Below are 18,110 nucleotides of genomic sequence, written 5' to 3' on the forward strand. Positions count from 1 at the left end.
AAAAGCATAGAAAGTTTGTGCCAAAAGAGCAAGCTTTTGAGATGTCATAATTATAGAAATCTTTGTGAAAAGTTTCATTTTTTAAAATTTACTTCTTACCAAGTATTTTTTTAAAAAGTCACTCACTGATAGTAAAGTTTTGTTTTAATGAATGAAATGACTCTCACTGTTAAACTCTGACGTTTTATGATCTGACGTCAGTAGTCTGATTCTCCCGAACCAGAGAAGAAAAACAACCGAGCCGAGCTAATCTTCTTTACCACTGGAGAACCGAACCAGCGACTGTCCGCTCATCCGTCCAACCATCCGCGTTTCACCCACACCGGGGGCGCCGGAAGCCTTCGGCGGCTCCGGGGCTCCTCATCATGGCAACGGCCGCTACTGTTACCGTTAACTAGTCCGCGGCGTCGCTGAGCGGCGGGACTCTGGAGGCTGACAGTCGGCGCCAGCAGCAGCGGACACGGGGGACGGAGGAAGACGGTAGTGTTCACACTGTAAACTCTGGTTAGCAGCCATGCTAACAACAACAACAACAATAAGCAGCAGCTGCCAGGAGCCAGCAGGAAGCCGATAAGAGGAGTTTAACCCGACGTTAGTCAGCTTTAGCAGCTCGGTTTGTTATTGTGGGTCCAGCTTGTTTTAATTGGAGGCTATCGGAGCTAGCCTGTTAGCTCTTGACAGTTACGGATTTCTTCTGGGTTCTTTGAAATTCATAAATCAAGCAGGTTATTTGGCATCAACAGTAGCAATCTTTTCCAGCAGTGACCTTATCGGAAAGTGTTAACACTGAAATTCACCTGCTGAAGGCATACCGGTCTATGAATTATAGAGGTCTGTAATCCAAAGCAGGTTGGATCTTGACTGTATGAGTCAGATGTGTCTCTATGAGGAATTTAAATTTGTATTAGCAACTATAACGGTATGCTTAACAACAACTAATAGCGTGAGTCTGCAATAAGGTGTGGAAACAGGAGGTAGGTTACAGGTGTCAAGGTGTACTCAAGTTTTAAAAAGTTGCAGTTTAAAAACAGGTGAACTTTCCATTCTTGTGTATTGTTTTTTAAATGAAGTGTCAGATGAAGTGTTGAAATGAACAAAGTTTTCTTCCAACTATACGGAATGCTGAGTAATGCTTCTTGCTGCACACTGCCCATCAGCTGGCTGAACAACAGCTCAGAGGCTTTTCCATCCAGATCCTTTTAAGCATTGCTTTATTCACTTTCAATTATTTATAATACTTAATTTTTGATCTTTTGCTCATGTTTAAATTTAATCATGGGGAAATGGATGTACATAAAGAGCGCCACATAAAGCAACAGACTGCAAGCTACGATCAGCATATCATACATGATATTGGTATTACGTTGTAAAGAGCAGAAGGTTAAAAATATATATAATAATATCTACAATCAACACATTTATCCAAAATACGGTGAAATTTAGCAACATATACAGTACAGACCAAAAGTTTGGACACGCCTTTCTAATTCAATGGTTTTCTTTATTTTCATGACTATTTATAAGGCAAGAAATCCCACTTATTAACCTGACAGGGCTCACCTATGAAGTGAAAACCATTTCAGGTGACGACCTCTTGAAGCTCATCAAGAAAATGCAGAGTGTGTGCAAAGCAGTAATCACAGCAAAAGGTTGCTACTTTGAAGAAACTAGAATATATGAGGTATTTTCAGTTGTTTTACACTTTTTTGTTTAGTGCATATTTCCACATGTGTTATTCATAGTTTTGATGCCTTCAGTGTGAATCTACAATGTCAATAGTCATGAAAATAAAGAAAACTCATTGAATTAAAAGGTGTGTCCAAACTTTTGGTCTGTACTGTATATTCTGTATTTTTGCTTATGTTTTTCTAGTACAATATTGTAGTTGTAATAATCAATATACTATGATATTTAAAAACAATGTATACTAAAATATGGATGATTTTTGATTTTCTGTTTTTAAAAAAATGATTAGATTGTGTTTATATATTTAAATTACAGGATATATACTATCATACAACATTTTATTACTCATCCATGCGCTACAGTTTTTACATAGAGACTAAAAAAACTGTGACTGTGTGGAGAGTATGCTGAGACCTGGTGTGCCCCGTAGTGAAGTGTGTGCGTGTGTGTTAATGTTTTGACTGTCCAGTATTTGCTCATCCAAAGTCTGAGCAGGCCTTGTGAGAAAGGTTATGGTGGGTCATCCTTTCATGGAGCGCTTTAAGAATAAACCGTTACAGAGTAGATGCTGAGACTGAACTCAAAGAGAGATAAAGGATGAAGTGTATCAGAAAAACAGTGTAATATGGTAATTATCTGAATGAGAACTTCACAAATCTGAAGAAATGTTGGTTTACACAGCAAACGTGGAAAAAGTTGAACTTTATGGCCCACAGTAAGAAACTAACACTTCACATCATCCTGAAAACACCATCTGTGTGGTCCAACATGGTGGTGGCAGTATCATCCATTGGGGATTTTTTTTTTCTTCAACAGGAACAAGGAAGCTGTTAAGAGTTTGTTGGAGGATAAGTTTATCTAAATACAAAGCAATCCTAAAAGAAAACCTATTGGACGCAGAGGTTCACCACCCAGCGGGACGTTGACCCTAAACAGTCAGCTGTGTTTATATCCAGAGTTTATATCAATGCATTTCAAGAGGTGGGGTGGTCCAGTCAAAGTCCAAATCTGAATACCATTTAGAAATTTTTCTACAGATACTCTATATGCAATCTTACTGAAATAGAGCTATAATGCTAAGAAGAATTAGTAGAAATTCCAGTCTGTGGGTTTGCAAAGCTGGTATAGACCTACAGCTAAAAACTGCAACTGGAGCAAAAAGTTGGCTCTACAAAGTATTAACTTAGGAGGGAAGAATTATGCATTATTTTTGTTCCAAATTACAATGTATCTGCTACAGTGTGTTGGTCCTTCACATAAAAGCCTCCCCCCTGATAGACTGACGTTTGTCTATCAGATTTTTATCTGTATTGATAAAAATCTGAGAGTTGTCCAAGGCAGGATGGCAACTAATTATATGATTAGGGTTTCTTTATACAAATCTGTAACCAGCTCTATTAGATGTAGAAGCCTAAGAAGTTTCATCGCCACGTCACCCGTCCTAATAACTCAGTGGACTTTGCTTGTGTGTGTTTAAATATGGGCTGGGCGTAAAGTAAATCCTGAGGTCATATTTGCTGTGTATTTGTTCATTGTACCATCTGTGTGTGTGTGTGTGTGTGTGTGTGTGTGTGTGTGTGCGCGTATGTGTGTAGGGAGGGCAGGACAGGACACAAGGCAGGGCGTTGTATCTAGACCAGCAGCCCCAGTTATTTGGAACAAAAGCTTAGTTGTTGATAGATCATGTGACGGGGTGTGTGTGTGTGTGTGTGTGTGTGTGTGTGTGTGTGTGAGTATGTGTTCCTCCCTCATCATGTGATGCAAGCTCGAGGCAGGCTCTGAGAAGTGCTGAGTCGATTCTGAGAGGATCCTTCCACCGAGGGAGCAGGCAGGCATGCGGGCAGGGAGCGGAGACGGCCGTCCACTCGGCTGGATGGACGGGTGTCAGATGGAGAAGACGGAAACGTGCGGGGGGGTTTCTCTTGGCTCAGATGGGAACCATCGGCTATCGAGTCTCTTTGCCTGTTTTTGGACTTCGAACAGGAGAAAAGTGAAGATGCAGTGCTTCATGTCGAATCCACATGTCAGTGACGAGGCAAGTTTGGGCCTGTTCTGTTACCCGTTTTGATGCTTTCATTGGGATTTTGATTTGGAAAACTTAGCGTTTTCAGCGCGACATCAACACCGCTGCTGATTCACCACCAACCAAGAACATTTAGAACAATGCTGTGCTTCGTATCACTTCTCACTCTGGTAGGACTCAGTGAACTGGCCACTGACACATGTAGCTGTTTTCCACCATGCTCCAAAATATCATTTGAAATTTCTGAAATACCCACATGACTCAAACTTAATAGGCCACGGTTATTCATTCCTGTAATTATCCTTCCTTTAAATGCTAATGCAGGCGTTTTAGACGAGCAGCGGTTAGACAGCCGCGTGTCCTCAGTTATCTTGCAGGTCCTGTATTGCTTGTTTGATTGAATGCAACCTGCTTGAGGGACCCTGCAGCTAACTGTTGGGTTTGTTTTTGCTTTTACACACATTTTGATGTCAGCTATTAATTTTCTATCTGTACATTTGTCCATCTGTCTTGCAGTTGTTAGATTTGATCCCTCAACAAAGATCGCATGCAGGACTCTGCCCGCTGACACACCCTTTAACTCTGTACTTGTTTCTTATTGACTTCTTGCTGCCCAGAGCAACATTTCACAATCTCAAACCGCCCCTTGAGCTTGTTTCATGGTTGAAAGAGCCACTTTACAGTTCACGTGCAGAGCTTCCTTCGACTCAGAGTAAAGGGCTTAAAATAGCTATAAGTTAATATATAAATGAAATTGTTGGGACACTAGACATGTCATGTGATTGATAAGCATGTTGAAAATATGAGTCACACACTACTCTTTCTAAAATTGTATATGCCTTTAAAACCAGAACTGTGCATACACATTATATAAATACACATACCTTCTTGTCTGTGCTAATATACGTGCTAAACTGTGCCTTTGTTAGGACATTTAGGATTGCCAATATTGGTCAGATGTTTTGGGTTTCTTTCTGGCAGCGTCTCACAATAGTTTTCTGGTATTTTGGCTTAAATGAGCCAAAGTTGTTGGCCGTCTTTTTTCAGAGCTACCGACAAATTATGTGCCACTTTGTAACTAATTTGACTGTATCCTTAGGGTTATTGTCCATTTAGATGATGTATAAAATTATCTCTGTCATTGTTTTAAGATTTAGCAAATGGGAATAATGACTCTAATCAGGAAAGGTTTAGACTTATTTAATGTCAGACAATTAGAAACTAGTGGTTATGTATCTTTCTTATCTCAACATCTGGTTGAAACTGTAAGATCTGAGTCCATCATTGGTTCTTTATGATGCTGAATAATTGAGCTAATATCATGTTGGTCTCAGGAGCACAGCATGGCTCATCTATTATACAGTGGTTAGTGTAACTGAGCGTGTTCGAGGAGTCTGTAGAGTAAAGCTGGAGAAGTGAGTTTGTAGGGAAAACATATACATTCTCTGGACTGTGCATTAATTTTACAATCTGTTGATCTTTTTTTAATCATAGTTTTGTATCTATTTTAACCCAGGTATTTTATTTTAGGAAAATATTTCAGTGCAAGATTATTTTAGGTAGTGTTTTAACTGTGAAGAGGAAAAATGTATTCTGTTGTGTTTGCGCTCTTCTTTGGTTTGAGAAATAAAAGGAATGCGTGGCTTCTGTACATTTTTTTAGGAATCAAATTGTTGTTTTGTAAATTAATTTTTAAATAAATTTACAAAACATCTTAGACCCTTACAAATTATTTACAAATTAAATAATTTGTAAGGGTCTAGTGGCCTATTACTTAAACCAATGCCTGTTTGTTTGCTGAGCTCATGTAATTAAATTTCATTACAGAAGACTATAATTAAAATGTGAAAAAAATACGTTTAACCATTGGTTGTCAAAACATTGGCAAAGCATCCCCCTGGTTATCATGAGTTGATGTGAAACATCCCAGCAGCAGATGGTCATAATTACAAGGGTACAGTTTGGCATGTGGGAAGTTGATTGACCTGCACAGTGTCCTGATCGAACACTATTGTGATGAATTGGAGCGGAGATGGCAGGCCAGACCTTCTCGTCCAACATCAGCGTCTGACCTCACAAATGTGCTTCTTTAATAATAGTCCCAGTGGAAGGCCCTCCCTGAATAGTTGAAGATGTTATAGTTGTGAAGGGTGGGCAGTCATCATGTCAAAATCTATGGATTAATAATGTGAGGGCAAATAATCTCGAAAGTTTACAGTTAAAGAGCTGGAACGTCATCGTAATAGTCCTTTGATCTTAAGGGTTTTATACACACCTTGTATTCCAGTAATATAAATAACCTCTTCCTGTGCTTAACAACTGGGCAGAGGAAGTTTAGATGAGAAGTATTAAAGGTGTCAGACACTTGTCTAACTAAAGGTTGCTGCTGCACTGAACAGGCACCGAGAGCTGGTTCCTAGCAACTGTTACCATCGTCCTGTCTGGACACGGTTCTTGTGTTTGATGTAATGACTTGGCTTTCCCTCAGCGCTTCTCTTCCTGTAACAGCAGACAGGCCGAAGCCACTCAGGGAGAGATGGAGATCAGATCTCTGCTTTTAAGCCCACATTTAGAAAGATACAGGGAGATTTTAACTGTACTAAGTAGTGATCAATCTCAATGATTGCCACTAAGTCTGTTATTTCTGCCCAGCACATTTAATATGTATTAATCTAGTTTGCTTGTTTTTCCAGTGGCTGCTGTTCTCGACATTAGCCGAGGTCACCAGGAGGAGGGGCTGTGTCTCCTTACCCCAAGGGAGAATGAATCATGACGTCAGTGGTGCTGGTTGACACTGGTGGGACGATGGTGGAGTATGTCACAGCTGAAGAAGATCCTCAGCAGGTGGTTGTTCTTATCTAATACTAGTTCTATATTGTCAACGCCGTGGCTTTATTTTTTCATCCATTTTCCTCAGCAGGAGGGAGTGTATGAGGCCGATGCGGAGCTGGAAGGAGAGGTGGAGGATGAGTGTGAAGCAGAGGTCTGTGAGGAGCTGGAGGAAGTAGAGGAGGCTGATGAGGACCTAGCAGTCATAGTGGAGGAGGTGCCCACTGCTAGCCGGCTGGATGAGCAGGGTTACTCCGCCCAGGTGGTGGTGTATGGGGATGAAGCCTACGTCATGCAAGAGGTGGAGACGGAAGGAGAAGGAGGTGGGATGTTAACATTTTTAAGAAGCGTTTAGTTTTGCCAAATCTGAGCCAATCTTTAATGCAAGAAATTTTCATCTTACACAAATTTCGGTGCACTTCATTGTGATTTTATGAGACAGACCAACGCAAAAGAAGTTGATAATTGTGGAGTTGAAGGAAAACGGTACATGAATTAAAAATTCTTTTACAAATAAAAATCAATAGTTTGTATATAACCCTGGCAGATCTCCCAGCTTCAACTACAGTTGGTAGGTCTACTGATGGAAAATTTTACATATTCCTCTGAGCTAAACACTTCGAAGCTCAGTGAGACTGGATGGTTAGTGATTATCGGTGAAGGGTTGCTGAAAATTCGTGATTGGATTTACATCAGGTCTTGTCTGTGAGTGGGCTATCAAACACAGCTTTGATTTAGCTCTAGCTCTATGTTCAGGGTCAATGCCCTGCTAGATTTTGAACCTCCAGCCCAGGCTGAAGTTGTTTGCAGGTTTTTTTTCCAGGCTTGCCATGTTTTCATCTCTATCCATCCATCTTCCTATCACCTCTGACCAGTTTTCTCTCTCCCTATTGAAGAAGGAGATCCCAACAGTTTGTTGCTGCTACCACCAGGTGTCACCATGGGGAGATCTCTGGAGCTCCTCCAGCTATCATTGGGGTCTCTTTGGCTGCTTCTCTGATTAATGCGATTTATGATTATTGGAATATATGGGTCTGAATCACAGTTTTTATATTTTTATTTGTAAAACATGTAGAAACCACATGTCATTTTCCTTGTACTTCACAATTACACACGTCTTTGTGTTGGTCTATCATATAGAATCCCAATAAAATCCACTGAAGTCTGAGGTTGTAATAGCAATAATGTGCACATTTTATCCATGGTACAGAGTGAAAGGGTCATCTTAAACTTTAATTTTAGTGTCTTTGATTTATTTTTTTGTTTGCTAAATGCAACAGAGGAGAAGATCCAGAAAAACCAGGCTGTAAAAGCTGACAGACCTTGGTGTTCTTAGGTCGCCACCTTGTGGATAGAATTTCAATAGGTTATGTATAAACAAGAACAGATTTACCAACCTGATGTTAATTAATAGATCAATAGTTAATCTGTTAATAATGTCAGTCAGTTTCTGAATGCATTCAGAAACTGACTGACATTAGTTAGTTTTGCTCTTTCTTCTGAGCATATGTTAGCAGAATAAAAAATCGTTTTTGCCTATTTAGTAACTGAAATTTAGATTAATAAAATATTTATTTTCTAAAGCAGTTTGCTGCTCACCAAAAATTAAACTGCTACTCCATGAAACTTAAACATGTCATGGTTTGCTAGGTATTTTTGTTTTGGTTAAATTAGAAAATTAATAACTTTAAATTGACCCACATTAACAATGGATTTTTGGGGTTATTTTTTTTACTGTGTATGTGAGCAGGTAATTTGATAATTTTGGGATTTTTACCATTTGGCACTTCAGTTGTTCAGTATGCATTTTTCTTGGTAGGAGAATGTTTTCCATTGAACATAGGTATGTCTCTTCATGCCTTGAGGACGTTTTCTACTGTTTTATACATAAAGATAAACTGATTTGTGTAGAGCTTCTCTGATCAATCAGCCGGAATCAATCAATCAGTTTTTCCCTGCTTGTCTGGACAAACACTGAAAGCTCCCTTTTTTTCTTTAGCTCCTCCGTAAATTTATCAAAACTAAAAACGTTCATAATTTTATGCCAAAAAATGCATTAACCAATCTCATGTTTACTCTGCTAATATGTCAGATGTGCACTTTTTTTGGATAATCGTTAGTGACATAAAATTGAATGCATAAAAAAAACAGTAATTCTTTCCTTTTCAGTTTGACTTAAGATTCTTGCCATTGTCAAAGAACTTAGCACATTTATTCTCTTTTGTAATATATTAATAACATTTAAATAACAATAAAAATTAACTGTACAAAAATTTACTGGGAATTGGCCAATGAAAGCGTGGCTAGTGAATCTCCAGATTTGTAATTAGTTTGTAAGCAAGTCATCCGCTTCTGGTTGTGCTTGTTGCTTCAAATCCATCTTTCAGTAAAATCTGCACTTTAACACCTTTCGTTATTTCTTGAATTTTAACTTCATTAGAAATTTTATATGTTATTTTAAAAATAACCGATTGTAGTTCTGAGTTAGATGCTGAAATTAAATAAAGTTGCATGGTGAAAAAAACCCAGCAGCTATATTTGACGTATGAACTACGCAGCAGAGGGAGGGCCAAGGGAGGACTTCCTGTGTCGCTCGCGGAGGGATTTATACATTCTGGCGTGATTCGTCTCGTTGAGATTTTGCCTCAGCTGCGGAGTGATCCAAACAGTGAGAAGTCAATGAGAATCTGCAGCGAGAGGTGGAAACATGGCGACTTCACAGCATGAGGGGCACGCAAACCAGCTCGATCTGCTCATCAGAGCCGGTAAGGTGTTTCCACGTATTGAAAACTCCGACTTTAGAACCGTGGTTGACGGGCGGCTTTTGTTTTTGAGGCTCGAAGCGCGGCGCTTCGGCCCGCCCGCCGCGGTGTAGCGATCAGGAAGTGATCACCTTGGTCGCAACCTGCATGGCGTTGCTCAGCGGCTATCAAAACCCGCTTTAAAAAATATAGCGAAGCTTGCAGCTGGACGTGTCAGTGTGCGCCCTCGGATAGCTGCGTGCATGAAGCGTGTTTTGCATGTTTTGGTTGTTTTTTGTCGGAGCTCGATGAACGTGAATAACGGTTCGGCGCTGCACAACCAGGAAGTGTGCAGTTGTTGTCTTTGCCACGCTGTCTGAGGCGGAAGGACATGTGGGTTTATTTTTACTCGGCAACTACTAGATATTAATATGTTATGTAATTTATTACGCTTGTTTTTTCAGTGAAGCTCATACGTTTGTTTATTTTTAAAGTAAATCCTAACAATCCTAAATAGAGCAACACTCCTTAAAAAGTAGGCCCTGTACTTTTAAAATTTATTTAGCAAATTTCAATCATTTTTGCTCAGACTTCAGTCGACTTTCCTTCAGTATTTCCCCAGATGTTTAAGTCTATATATTATGACCCTACAATCCGTTTATCGTGTTTTTTTCCCCCAGCCTCCTTGTTGGACGCGTGGGACGGCCTGGCTCTGCTCGCTTTCTTCCCCTACAAACGTCCAATCAGGTTTCAGCAGGGGCGGGATCTTAGCTGTAGCCCGGCCCAATGGGAGGCCGCGGCGGGTGTTGAGTGACAGGGGGATTTGTGAGCTTCTTCGAAGAGAACTGGAGGGAAATAAAGAGGAGTGTAAACACGGAAGTCGTCAGAGGCAGAACTACTTTTTGTCGGACTTCCAGGGAGATGATTATTACTGGGAGCCACTCCGGCTTTGCGCTCATATCTTGCATTAAAACATATTTTTTTTACGTAATACCGTTTTAATAACATTAGAGGATTTAATGGGGGGGGGAAGAAAAAATAGAAGAAACTTTCGGGGTAGTGTTTTAGCTAGACAGCGAATTCTTCCAGCCCATTGTCTTTGCTAGAGAGAGGGTCTGAACGAGTGCAGCTGTCTAAAGATAGCCTGTTTCTGTCCCCTGCACTGCTAGATAGCCAAACATGGACAGGGCGTAATGCTTATCTCAGGTTTCCCACCGGTGATTGACAACAACAGCAGGTGCCCCCGGGGTCCCTCTCATGGTCCTAGTGGAGGCCAAACTTCCTTTAACAAAGCCTCAGTTTTACATTCTTGGAGAAATCAAACTGCTTTGAACAGAATTATGATCAAACTTTGTTCTTCCTTTGCTAATAAATATTTCTGCATGCTTACACTGGAGTGCAGCATTATGCGAACTGGAAATGGGTGACAGTTTTATTGGGCTGAACTTGCAAAAAACAAAACAAAAGTTTTTAAAGATTTGATTAGTGGACTGCAAAAGTTCTAACCTTTGAACTTTCCACTTTTTGTCGCAATGCTGCCACTAATTTCAACTGGTTTTATAAAGATTATTTTCATGCTAGACCATCACAAAGTTTGCCATAGTGGTGAACTGTAATGAATAGGATTACAATATGTTTCTAATTAATAAAAACAATGCAAAAACTTTAGATATTGTGCTCCTTGAGAGCACTGCTCAGTCTATCATTTGGGTGAGACATGGGAGGTATTAATCAAAGCAGCATCCCAGAGATTATAGGTAACTCTGGGGTGCAGATTTTCCCATATCAGAGGGGAAAATCTGTAAACACAAAAACCTTTATTCATCCTCTCCTGAATGCTGACCATTACAGAAGAGAGGCTAAAAGAAAGCGCTAAAACGTTGTTGCTGTATAGAGGAAGGTGCGCTGGTTGCATGAGAAACTGAACTCTTTTTCTAACAACTTGAATAATATGTGAAGAAAAACAACTGCATCACTTTGAAAACACCATCCTCACAGTTTAAGGTAGCGGCAGTATTATGCTGTCGGAATCCTCTTTTGCTGGATATTTAGGTATTTTATTCATACCTATTAAAAGCTGCAAAAGATTTGAGGCTGGAAGAAAATCCCACGATGGGTCTAGTTAAACACCAGACCTGAACTCATTTGAGAGTCTGTGGAAACAATTGAAAACGAGGGTCTGCTGGGGATGCTTCAAGATTTTTATTAACTAATTCTGTGTTTATGTTGCAGTGGAAGCTTCTGGCTACAGCAACGTCCACTGCTCTGACAAAACTATCGAGGCGGCAGAAGCGCTGCTGCACATGGACTCACCATCCAGCCTCAGAGAAGACCGCAGCCCAGGTAGCTGGAGTCTGGGAGGCGCTGTTTGTTGTTTTTGCTGTAACTAATACAGAAATAGCTCAGCGCTTTGTCATATATGTGCTTAGAATACTAAATACACTGGACTGTTCAAGAAATCTTAGTGAAATGCTTTAATCAATTTTCCTTTAAAACTTTTCGATTTCTTCTTTTAGAAGCTTTTACACCACAAAGTGAAGCTGCACCAGACTTCCTCCATGCTGCCATGCGGCCCGACGTGATTGGAGAAACGGAGGTGGAGATTACCACTGAGGACTGCTGCGAGGAGGATGAGGAGGAGGACGAAGAGGAGGAGATGGTCACCTCACTAGAAGAGCCAGAACCCGACAACGAGCCTGTCAGAAAGAAGCGAGGTGCACAAACCCGGCGTCTTTCCTCCTTTTTTAAATTTTTTTTTTTTTTCATGTTACTTTCATGTACAAATACTATTAGATTTTGGTATTTGTGCTAAAACCTGAAAATATGGGTTATGATCTCCAATCCTATTATGTAAGCGCACCATCTAGTGGTCAGTTAGAGCAGTGGTCCCCAACCTTTTTACCACCTCGACTCCCCCCACCACTCCCTCACACACACACACACACACCTCCCGACTGTCGCAGATAGTCGTCTCTTGCGATAATCGGAACTGATCCTCCGGTACTGTGAGGTGTGTTACGACTGATCTGATCCAGTCGGTAGAACTTTCGGACCGCTCCGATCTAATATCGGGCATTTTCAACATAGTTTTGGCCCGACTATGGCAGCCTGTGGGGTTTTCCCTGACAGGGAGCGAGAAGGCAGCCTGTTAAATGTGACAGGTAGCCAATCAGAAAGCACAGTGACGTAAGAACGGAGGGAATCCCAAACAGCTGACTGAGAGCCCGGTCAAGTGCTTAATGCAGCAAATAGAGCGGCTGCTCACACCGTCATTTATCCAACGCCTTTTCTTTTTGTTACTTATTTTATCACTTAAAATGAATCCACAAACTATCACTGTTACTATCTCGTCATCCATGTTTGTTTATATTAAATTCACATATGGTATGTTGGGGATTTTAGAGGATTTTCTTCTGGAATCGGGACGTTCGTGACTGGAATCGGTTCGTGTGTGGAGTGTTGCTCCTGCCGTGTGGCTGGACACACGAACCGATCAAACCTGTTGTACATCACCTCGTGTGTGATCACAGAGGTTTGGAAATCGGCCGACAATTCTTAAATCATGCCACGTGAACCAGACTTAAGACTCATAAGCTCTACTTCTCTAGTCTCGACCACTGTCCTAACGCTCTCTGACTCTGGTCGCTGTGGTAACATTCACACATCCCTTCGAAATGAGATACAGATGCGCCACAAAAACGTACCTTTTATTTTCATGAAAATTTTAACTCTCGATAACGGCAAATCAATGGGACCCTGAGCTTATTTGTCTGCAACGAGACGGTCCCATCTGGGAGTGATGGAAAACAATGACACATGAGGTGTGTCATACAGGGTGCTTGGTCTCTACATGGCGAAGCAGTTTGAAGGCTTCATTGCCTCATTATCGCTTGGAATGTGGGAATCACCTACCGGTCCGGGATAAATCCATTCTCCTGTCTCTTCTCTGGGCCTTTTCCCCTTCTCAAATAAACTTTCCAAGGACATCTGATCTGTTTTTTACTCATTTCTCTGCCTGTGGGCTCAAATTTGGCGCTCAAGGTGTAACTGAGAGAATCCGATTAAAGGATTTTCAAAATAAAAGATCCGGTACCGATCCGTGGCCCAGGGGTTGGAGACGACTGAGCTAGAGCCATTAAGCCCAATCCCTGGACCATGATCTAAAAAGAATGATGTGGGGTCAACCGTCCTGTTTCTGTGGCAAAACCAAGAATAAAGTCAGATCGTTCTGGACTTAAGTTGGAACAGATGGCAGAAACTGGTCGACTCGATACAAGTGAAGCTGTTCTTAAAAACAGTGATTATACAGCTGCATATTAGTTTGATTCACAGGAAGCTAAACCTTTAATAATTGATCAAACACAAAAACAATAACTGCTGTGTTTTAAACAACCTAATATTCCTATGATTGTTTTTCCTGATTTAAATTTGGGACCCACTTCCTGTTTGATTAGTGTGAATTGAAATAATAGCAGTTAAAGGGATTTAGAACTTCACTCACTTTTTGATGGTTGCACTGCTATCATTATACTTGAAGGTGACCTCTACAAAATGTTTCCTTTGTAGCTGGGCGGAAAACGAAGGCGTCCCAGTCGTCCATTTCTAACGGTGCACCAGATCTGAGCTTCAAGAAGAAACCAAGAGAGGGCAAAGGTATTTCTTTGTTTAAATAACTCCTGCTTCAGCCAACACATTCCCCTTACAGATTCCTTCTGCTGCTTTTTTGACAGACTTAAATGATTCAGATCAAGCTCATTTTAAGACCAGAGAAATATAAAGTAGAAAAAACAGAAATTTGGGTCGGTAAACGTGAGTCGAGGCTTTGTGTTCCTTTTGGTCAGCCGTGTTTTGGGCCTCACTACTTTCCAATGAAACCAAATCAGGTTTTTTGCCTGATTCTAAAAATTTGTTTTAAGATTTGATGCATTTCAGTGCGACCAAAAGAGAAAAGAGAGAGAATCTGGAATGGGGCAAATACTATTTCACCATCCTGTTGATGAGCATATTTAGCCTAAATGTACTTAGTGAGCTAATATCACTTTGATTTTCAGCAGGTAGCACCACTTATCTATGGGAGTTCCTGTTGGACCTCCTCCAGGACAAGAACACCTGTCCCAGATACATCAAGTGGACCCAGAGGGAGAAAGGCATCTTTAAGCTGGTCGACTCCAAGGCCGTTTCCAAGCTTTGGGGTAAACACAAGAACAAGCCAGACATGAACTACGAGACTATGGGGCGGGCGCTCAGGTAACCAGTCTGACGGATTTAAGGTTTAAGCTCAGTATTTGTAATATTTTATTTTAAAATAATATTTTAAATCTTCATAATTCCTCTTATGTCAGATATTACTACCAACGAGGAATCCTCGCCAAGGTGGAGGGTCAGCGGCTGGTTTACCAGTTCAAAGAGATGCCTAAAAACATCGTCATTATCGATGAGGACAAGGCGGAAATGTCTTCTCCCGATGACCTCATGAGTTCAGAGTCGCAGTCGTCCTACGATCGCGTGCCTCCGCCTTCAGAAAGGTTACTGCAAAACTCAGAGCTGTCGTCTCCCAGGAGACCCAACATCCTGCGTGGCTCCAACAGACCAATCGTGGTCCAAAATCCTGCCGCCACAGTGAGCGGACCAGCGGTGATGGCGGCAGCGCCGAGGATAGTGACGGTTTCGGCAGCGCCCGACATGAGCCAGATCCCGAATGCCACAGCGCCGAGGTCAGAGTCCTGCTAGGAGACCGTAGCTTCCTCTATGATGACACAGCTAATGCAAATATTTTTGACATTTTTGACCCCCATGCTGACTGTTTTTCTGACTCGTCAACAGGACGGTTCGAGTGGCGATGCAGGTTCCGGTTGTAATGACGTCTTTGGGCCAGAAGATCTCCACCGTCGCCATGCAGCAGCCAGCATTGACGACGGTGGCCCCGGGGCCCACCACCCTCCTCACTAACGCGTCTCCAATCACTGCTGCTGCTGCTGCTAATCCTAATTCACAACAGAAGGCGAGTAGATGTGGACGTTTCCTCACAGACAAATGGTTTCCCCTTAGAAAGCATCCATACAGCACTGAAAAAATTTTATCCATTGACTCTGTTTCTGCCAGCTGTGGGTTTAATATTTTTTATAAGATATTATATTGCAAAACGTACAAATAAAAGCAGATTTTAGTTTGATTAAAGAAATCTTAGACACGGAGGCCTTCTTGTATATTGGCACCACTCAGAGACGAGTATGTCTGAGTGTAAATTTACAACCATAGACTACAAGTACAAAAATGAATTGACTTATGATTAATTGTCGATTTAATGGTTTATTAGAAAACTGCTGCTTATCATTTAATCTTTAGTTGATTAAGATCAGTCAGCTTTATATGAACTCATTAATGCATAGCTTGCATCCCTACCATTGACTGGGTATTTTACAGGATAGATCAGCACAAAATAATATAATTAAAAATTGAAAAAATGGTTTTAAAATGTTTTGCAAATGAAAATCATCTAAAATCCTAATAAGTCATTAAAGTTTGTAGTTGTAATTTGGCGATGTGTAGAAGGGTTGTAAATACCTCAGGCTGGTACTGTTTTTTTTTTTTTTTTGTATTTTTATCTTTTTGACTAAAATGTTATTTCTTGTGAAGGTTGTGATCCAGACTATCCCAACAATGGTCCCAGCCACAGCGGAGAACGGAGACAAGATCACCGTCCAACTGGCCAAGATCATCACCATCCCAGCCCACCAGTTAACCCAGTGTCAGCTACAGGCCTCCACGGGGGGCAACAAACCCAACATGGCCGCCTCGTCTACGGGCATCAGCCTCTTAGGAAGCCCCCTGACGGTCCGAGCCCTCGCTCCCGTCAACGTCGCCCCGGGGGCGCAGGTGATGAGGCTCACCGTACCGACGCAGACGCAACCGCAGACTCTGATGGTGTCGCCGCCAGGAAGCATCGGCTGTGGCCAAGCGGTGGCGACGCAGTCGCACGTCATCGGCGGCGTCATAAACGGTTCGGATTTGGTGATTGGCGGGCCGGGCGGGGTTACGGTGGAGAAGCTGAAGGCTGCAGGAGTGCAGCTCCAGACGGTGCAGGTTCCTCTGAAGGTCCAGCAGAACCAAGTGAACCCAAAGACCGTTCAGAACATCAAATCAGAAGCCACAGACACTGAGGTGGTTATGAAACTGGAAGCTCCACGTGCAATTAAGACAGAGGAGCCGGAGTGTTGAGTTACTAACATCTGTTCTTTCCTTTCTCACCTCCTGAGAAGTTTGTTTGTACATTTCTGAAGTTCTTTTTACTATAACTTGTAATAACCAGCAGCAGACTCTTGAAGGACGTTTCTTTGTTTTTGAGTCCTGAAAGTGTCTTCACAACTCCCCTGGACAAAGAGCCGCTCAGTCTCCCTCAGAACGGCAATGGAGCCTTGGACCCAAACTGAGAGGTTCAGTAAGGAAAAAGCAACGGGACCAACTTTGATCACTACACAACGGATCACATGCACTGGGTCCCAATTGAGGATGAATATGAAACTGCAACACTAAACAAACAAACAAAAAAAAGTAAATAAAAAGGATTACAACCAAAAATGTAAATAGAAAAAGAAACAGCGGAGAGTAAAGAAGGTTCTTTTTAAGAGTGTTCATTTCTACAGATGTTAAAAACCAGCATTTTCTTGTTTTTAAACTTGCATCACTGTGTGAAGAAAGCGCGAGAGGACGAGATGAAGGAGATTTGGGCTCTCATTAGGAACGATATCAGTCATGTTTGTATATATTTATATAACTATATATATATATCTTTACAGTTTACTGAGCTAACAGTAACAGACAGCCTTAGGTTTTAATTTGAAATGTTTCTTTTCCTGAACAGTAAGCTGTTTTGTTTTTCTTTTGATACTTTGTACCATGCACAGTGTTATTGAAACTCTGAACTGTTGGACTTTTTTTTTTCCCCTCTCCCTCGGTTTGGCTGCTGATGCTGGTGTAGGTTGACACTCGTCCACAGTGTGCTTGCAGTGTGTCCTTCAGCGTCCCTTAAAAACTCCCCCCAAACCTACACTTAGAAAATGGATTTATGAGTTTTAAAATGTGTTACTTGTTAGTGCAGAATGTTCTGCCGGCAGGCTGCATGCATATGCAATAAAGTAAGATGAATCTGAGCCAATGCATGCTGCCACATCTTTACAGAAAAAGTCAGCGTTATTTCAATAATCAAAAAAGGCATCAAATTATGCAAAACGGCTGCAGGGCATATACAGCGATCACCACTGTGGATCCCTCTGATCACTTTCAGAACAGAGGGTCAATGTGTCAGTCTGCCGTGTTGGTCCTGCCGCAGCATTTCAATAGTTTCGTTTTTCTGAAAAGAGGGAAGATCGTCTGTGTTCAGACTGAACTGTTTGTATATTCAACATTTGAAGCATATTCTATTTTGTTGTACTCTTGTTTCAAAGCGTATTAAAGTAGATTTTACTGAAATACAAATACTTGACACTTGTTATTGCTCAAGTGGAGGTTTGTGAGATTGTACATTTTTGGCTCCTTAGCCTTGCCGTATGCATTTGTTGTTGAGATAAAAAGCAGCATGAGCAAACATAACTTTACAAACTTATCAGAGGTAACATTGAGGACTTCTGTGGTTTCTTTGCACGTTTTACCATTCTGTTTACCTTTACTCAAACTAAACTAACAAAAGAAACCAAGAGGAAAATCATAAAAATTTTCTGACCTCTTAACTCAGGGGTGTCAAACTCCAGTCCTCAAGGGCCGGTGTCCTGCAACTTTTAGATGTGCCTCTGCTGCACCACCTGAATAGAATAATTAGGTCGTTAGTAAGGCTC

The 18,110-nt window shown here is 41.3% G+C and overlaps 1 protein-coding gene across 6 annotated transcripts; it reads left to right on the forward strand.

Moving 5' to 3' along the window:
• Positions 1 to 218: 218 nt before the first annotated feature.
• Positions 219 to 17,754, forward strand: elf2 (E74 like ETS transcription factor 2). Of its 6 annotated transcripts, none has more exons than XM_023333731.1 (10): positions 219 to 480; positions 6,403 to 6,553; positions 6,627 to 6,861; positions 11,512 to 11,622; positions 11,799 to 11,993; positions 13,846 to 13,932; positions 14,331 to 14,526; positions 14,622 to 14,993; positions 15,103 to 15,280; positions 15,916 to 17,754. In XM_023333731.1, exons 2-10 carry the CDS (start codon positions 6,479 to 6,481, stop codon positions 16,495 to 16,497), a joined length of 2,031 nt encoding a protein of 676 aa, XP_023189499.1. In that variant the 5' UTR covers positions 219 to 480; positions 6,403 to 6,478; the 3' UTR covers positions 16,498 to 17,754. The 6 variants fall into 6 exon arrangements, with proteins under 6 accessions (XP_023189499.1, XP_023189497.1, XP_023189498.1 ...); XM_023333729.1 differs by having other exon boundaries at positions 220 to 480; positions 11,796 to 11,993; XM_023333730.1 differs by having other exon boundaries at positions 220 to 480; positions 11,796 to 11,993; positions 14,334 to 14,526.
• Positions 17,755 to 18,110: the final 356 nt, after the last annotated feature.

This window comes from Xiphophorus maculatus, chromosome 5 (genome assembly GCF_002775205.1).
Source record: "Xiphophorus maculatus strain JP 163 A chromosome 5, X_maculatus-5.0-male, whole genome shotgun sequence".
NCBI classification, from domain to species: domain Eukaryota; kingdom Metazoa; phylum Chordata; class Actinopteri; order Cyprinodontiformes; family Poeciliidae; genus Xiphophorus; species Xiphophorus maculatus.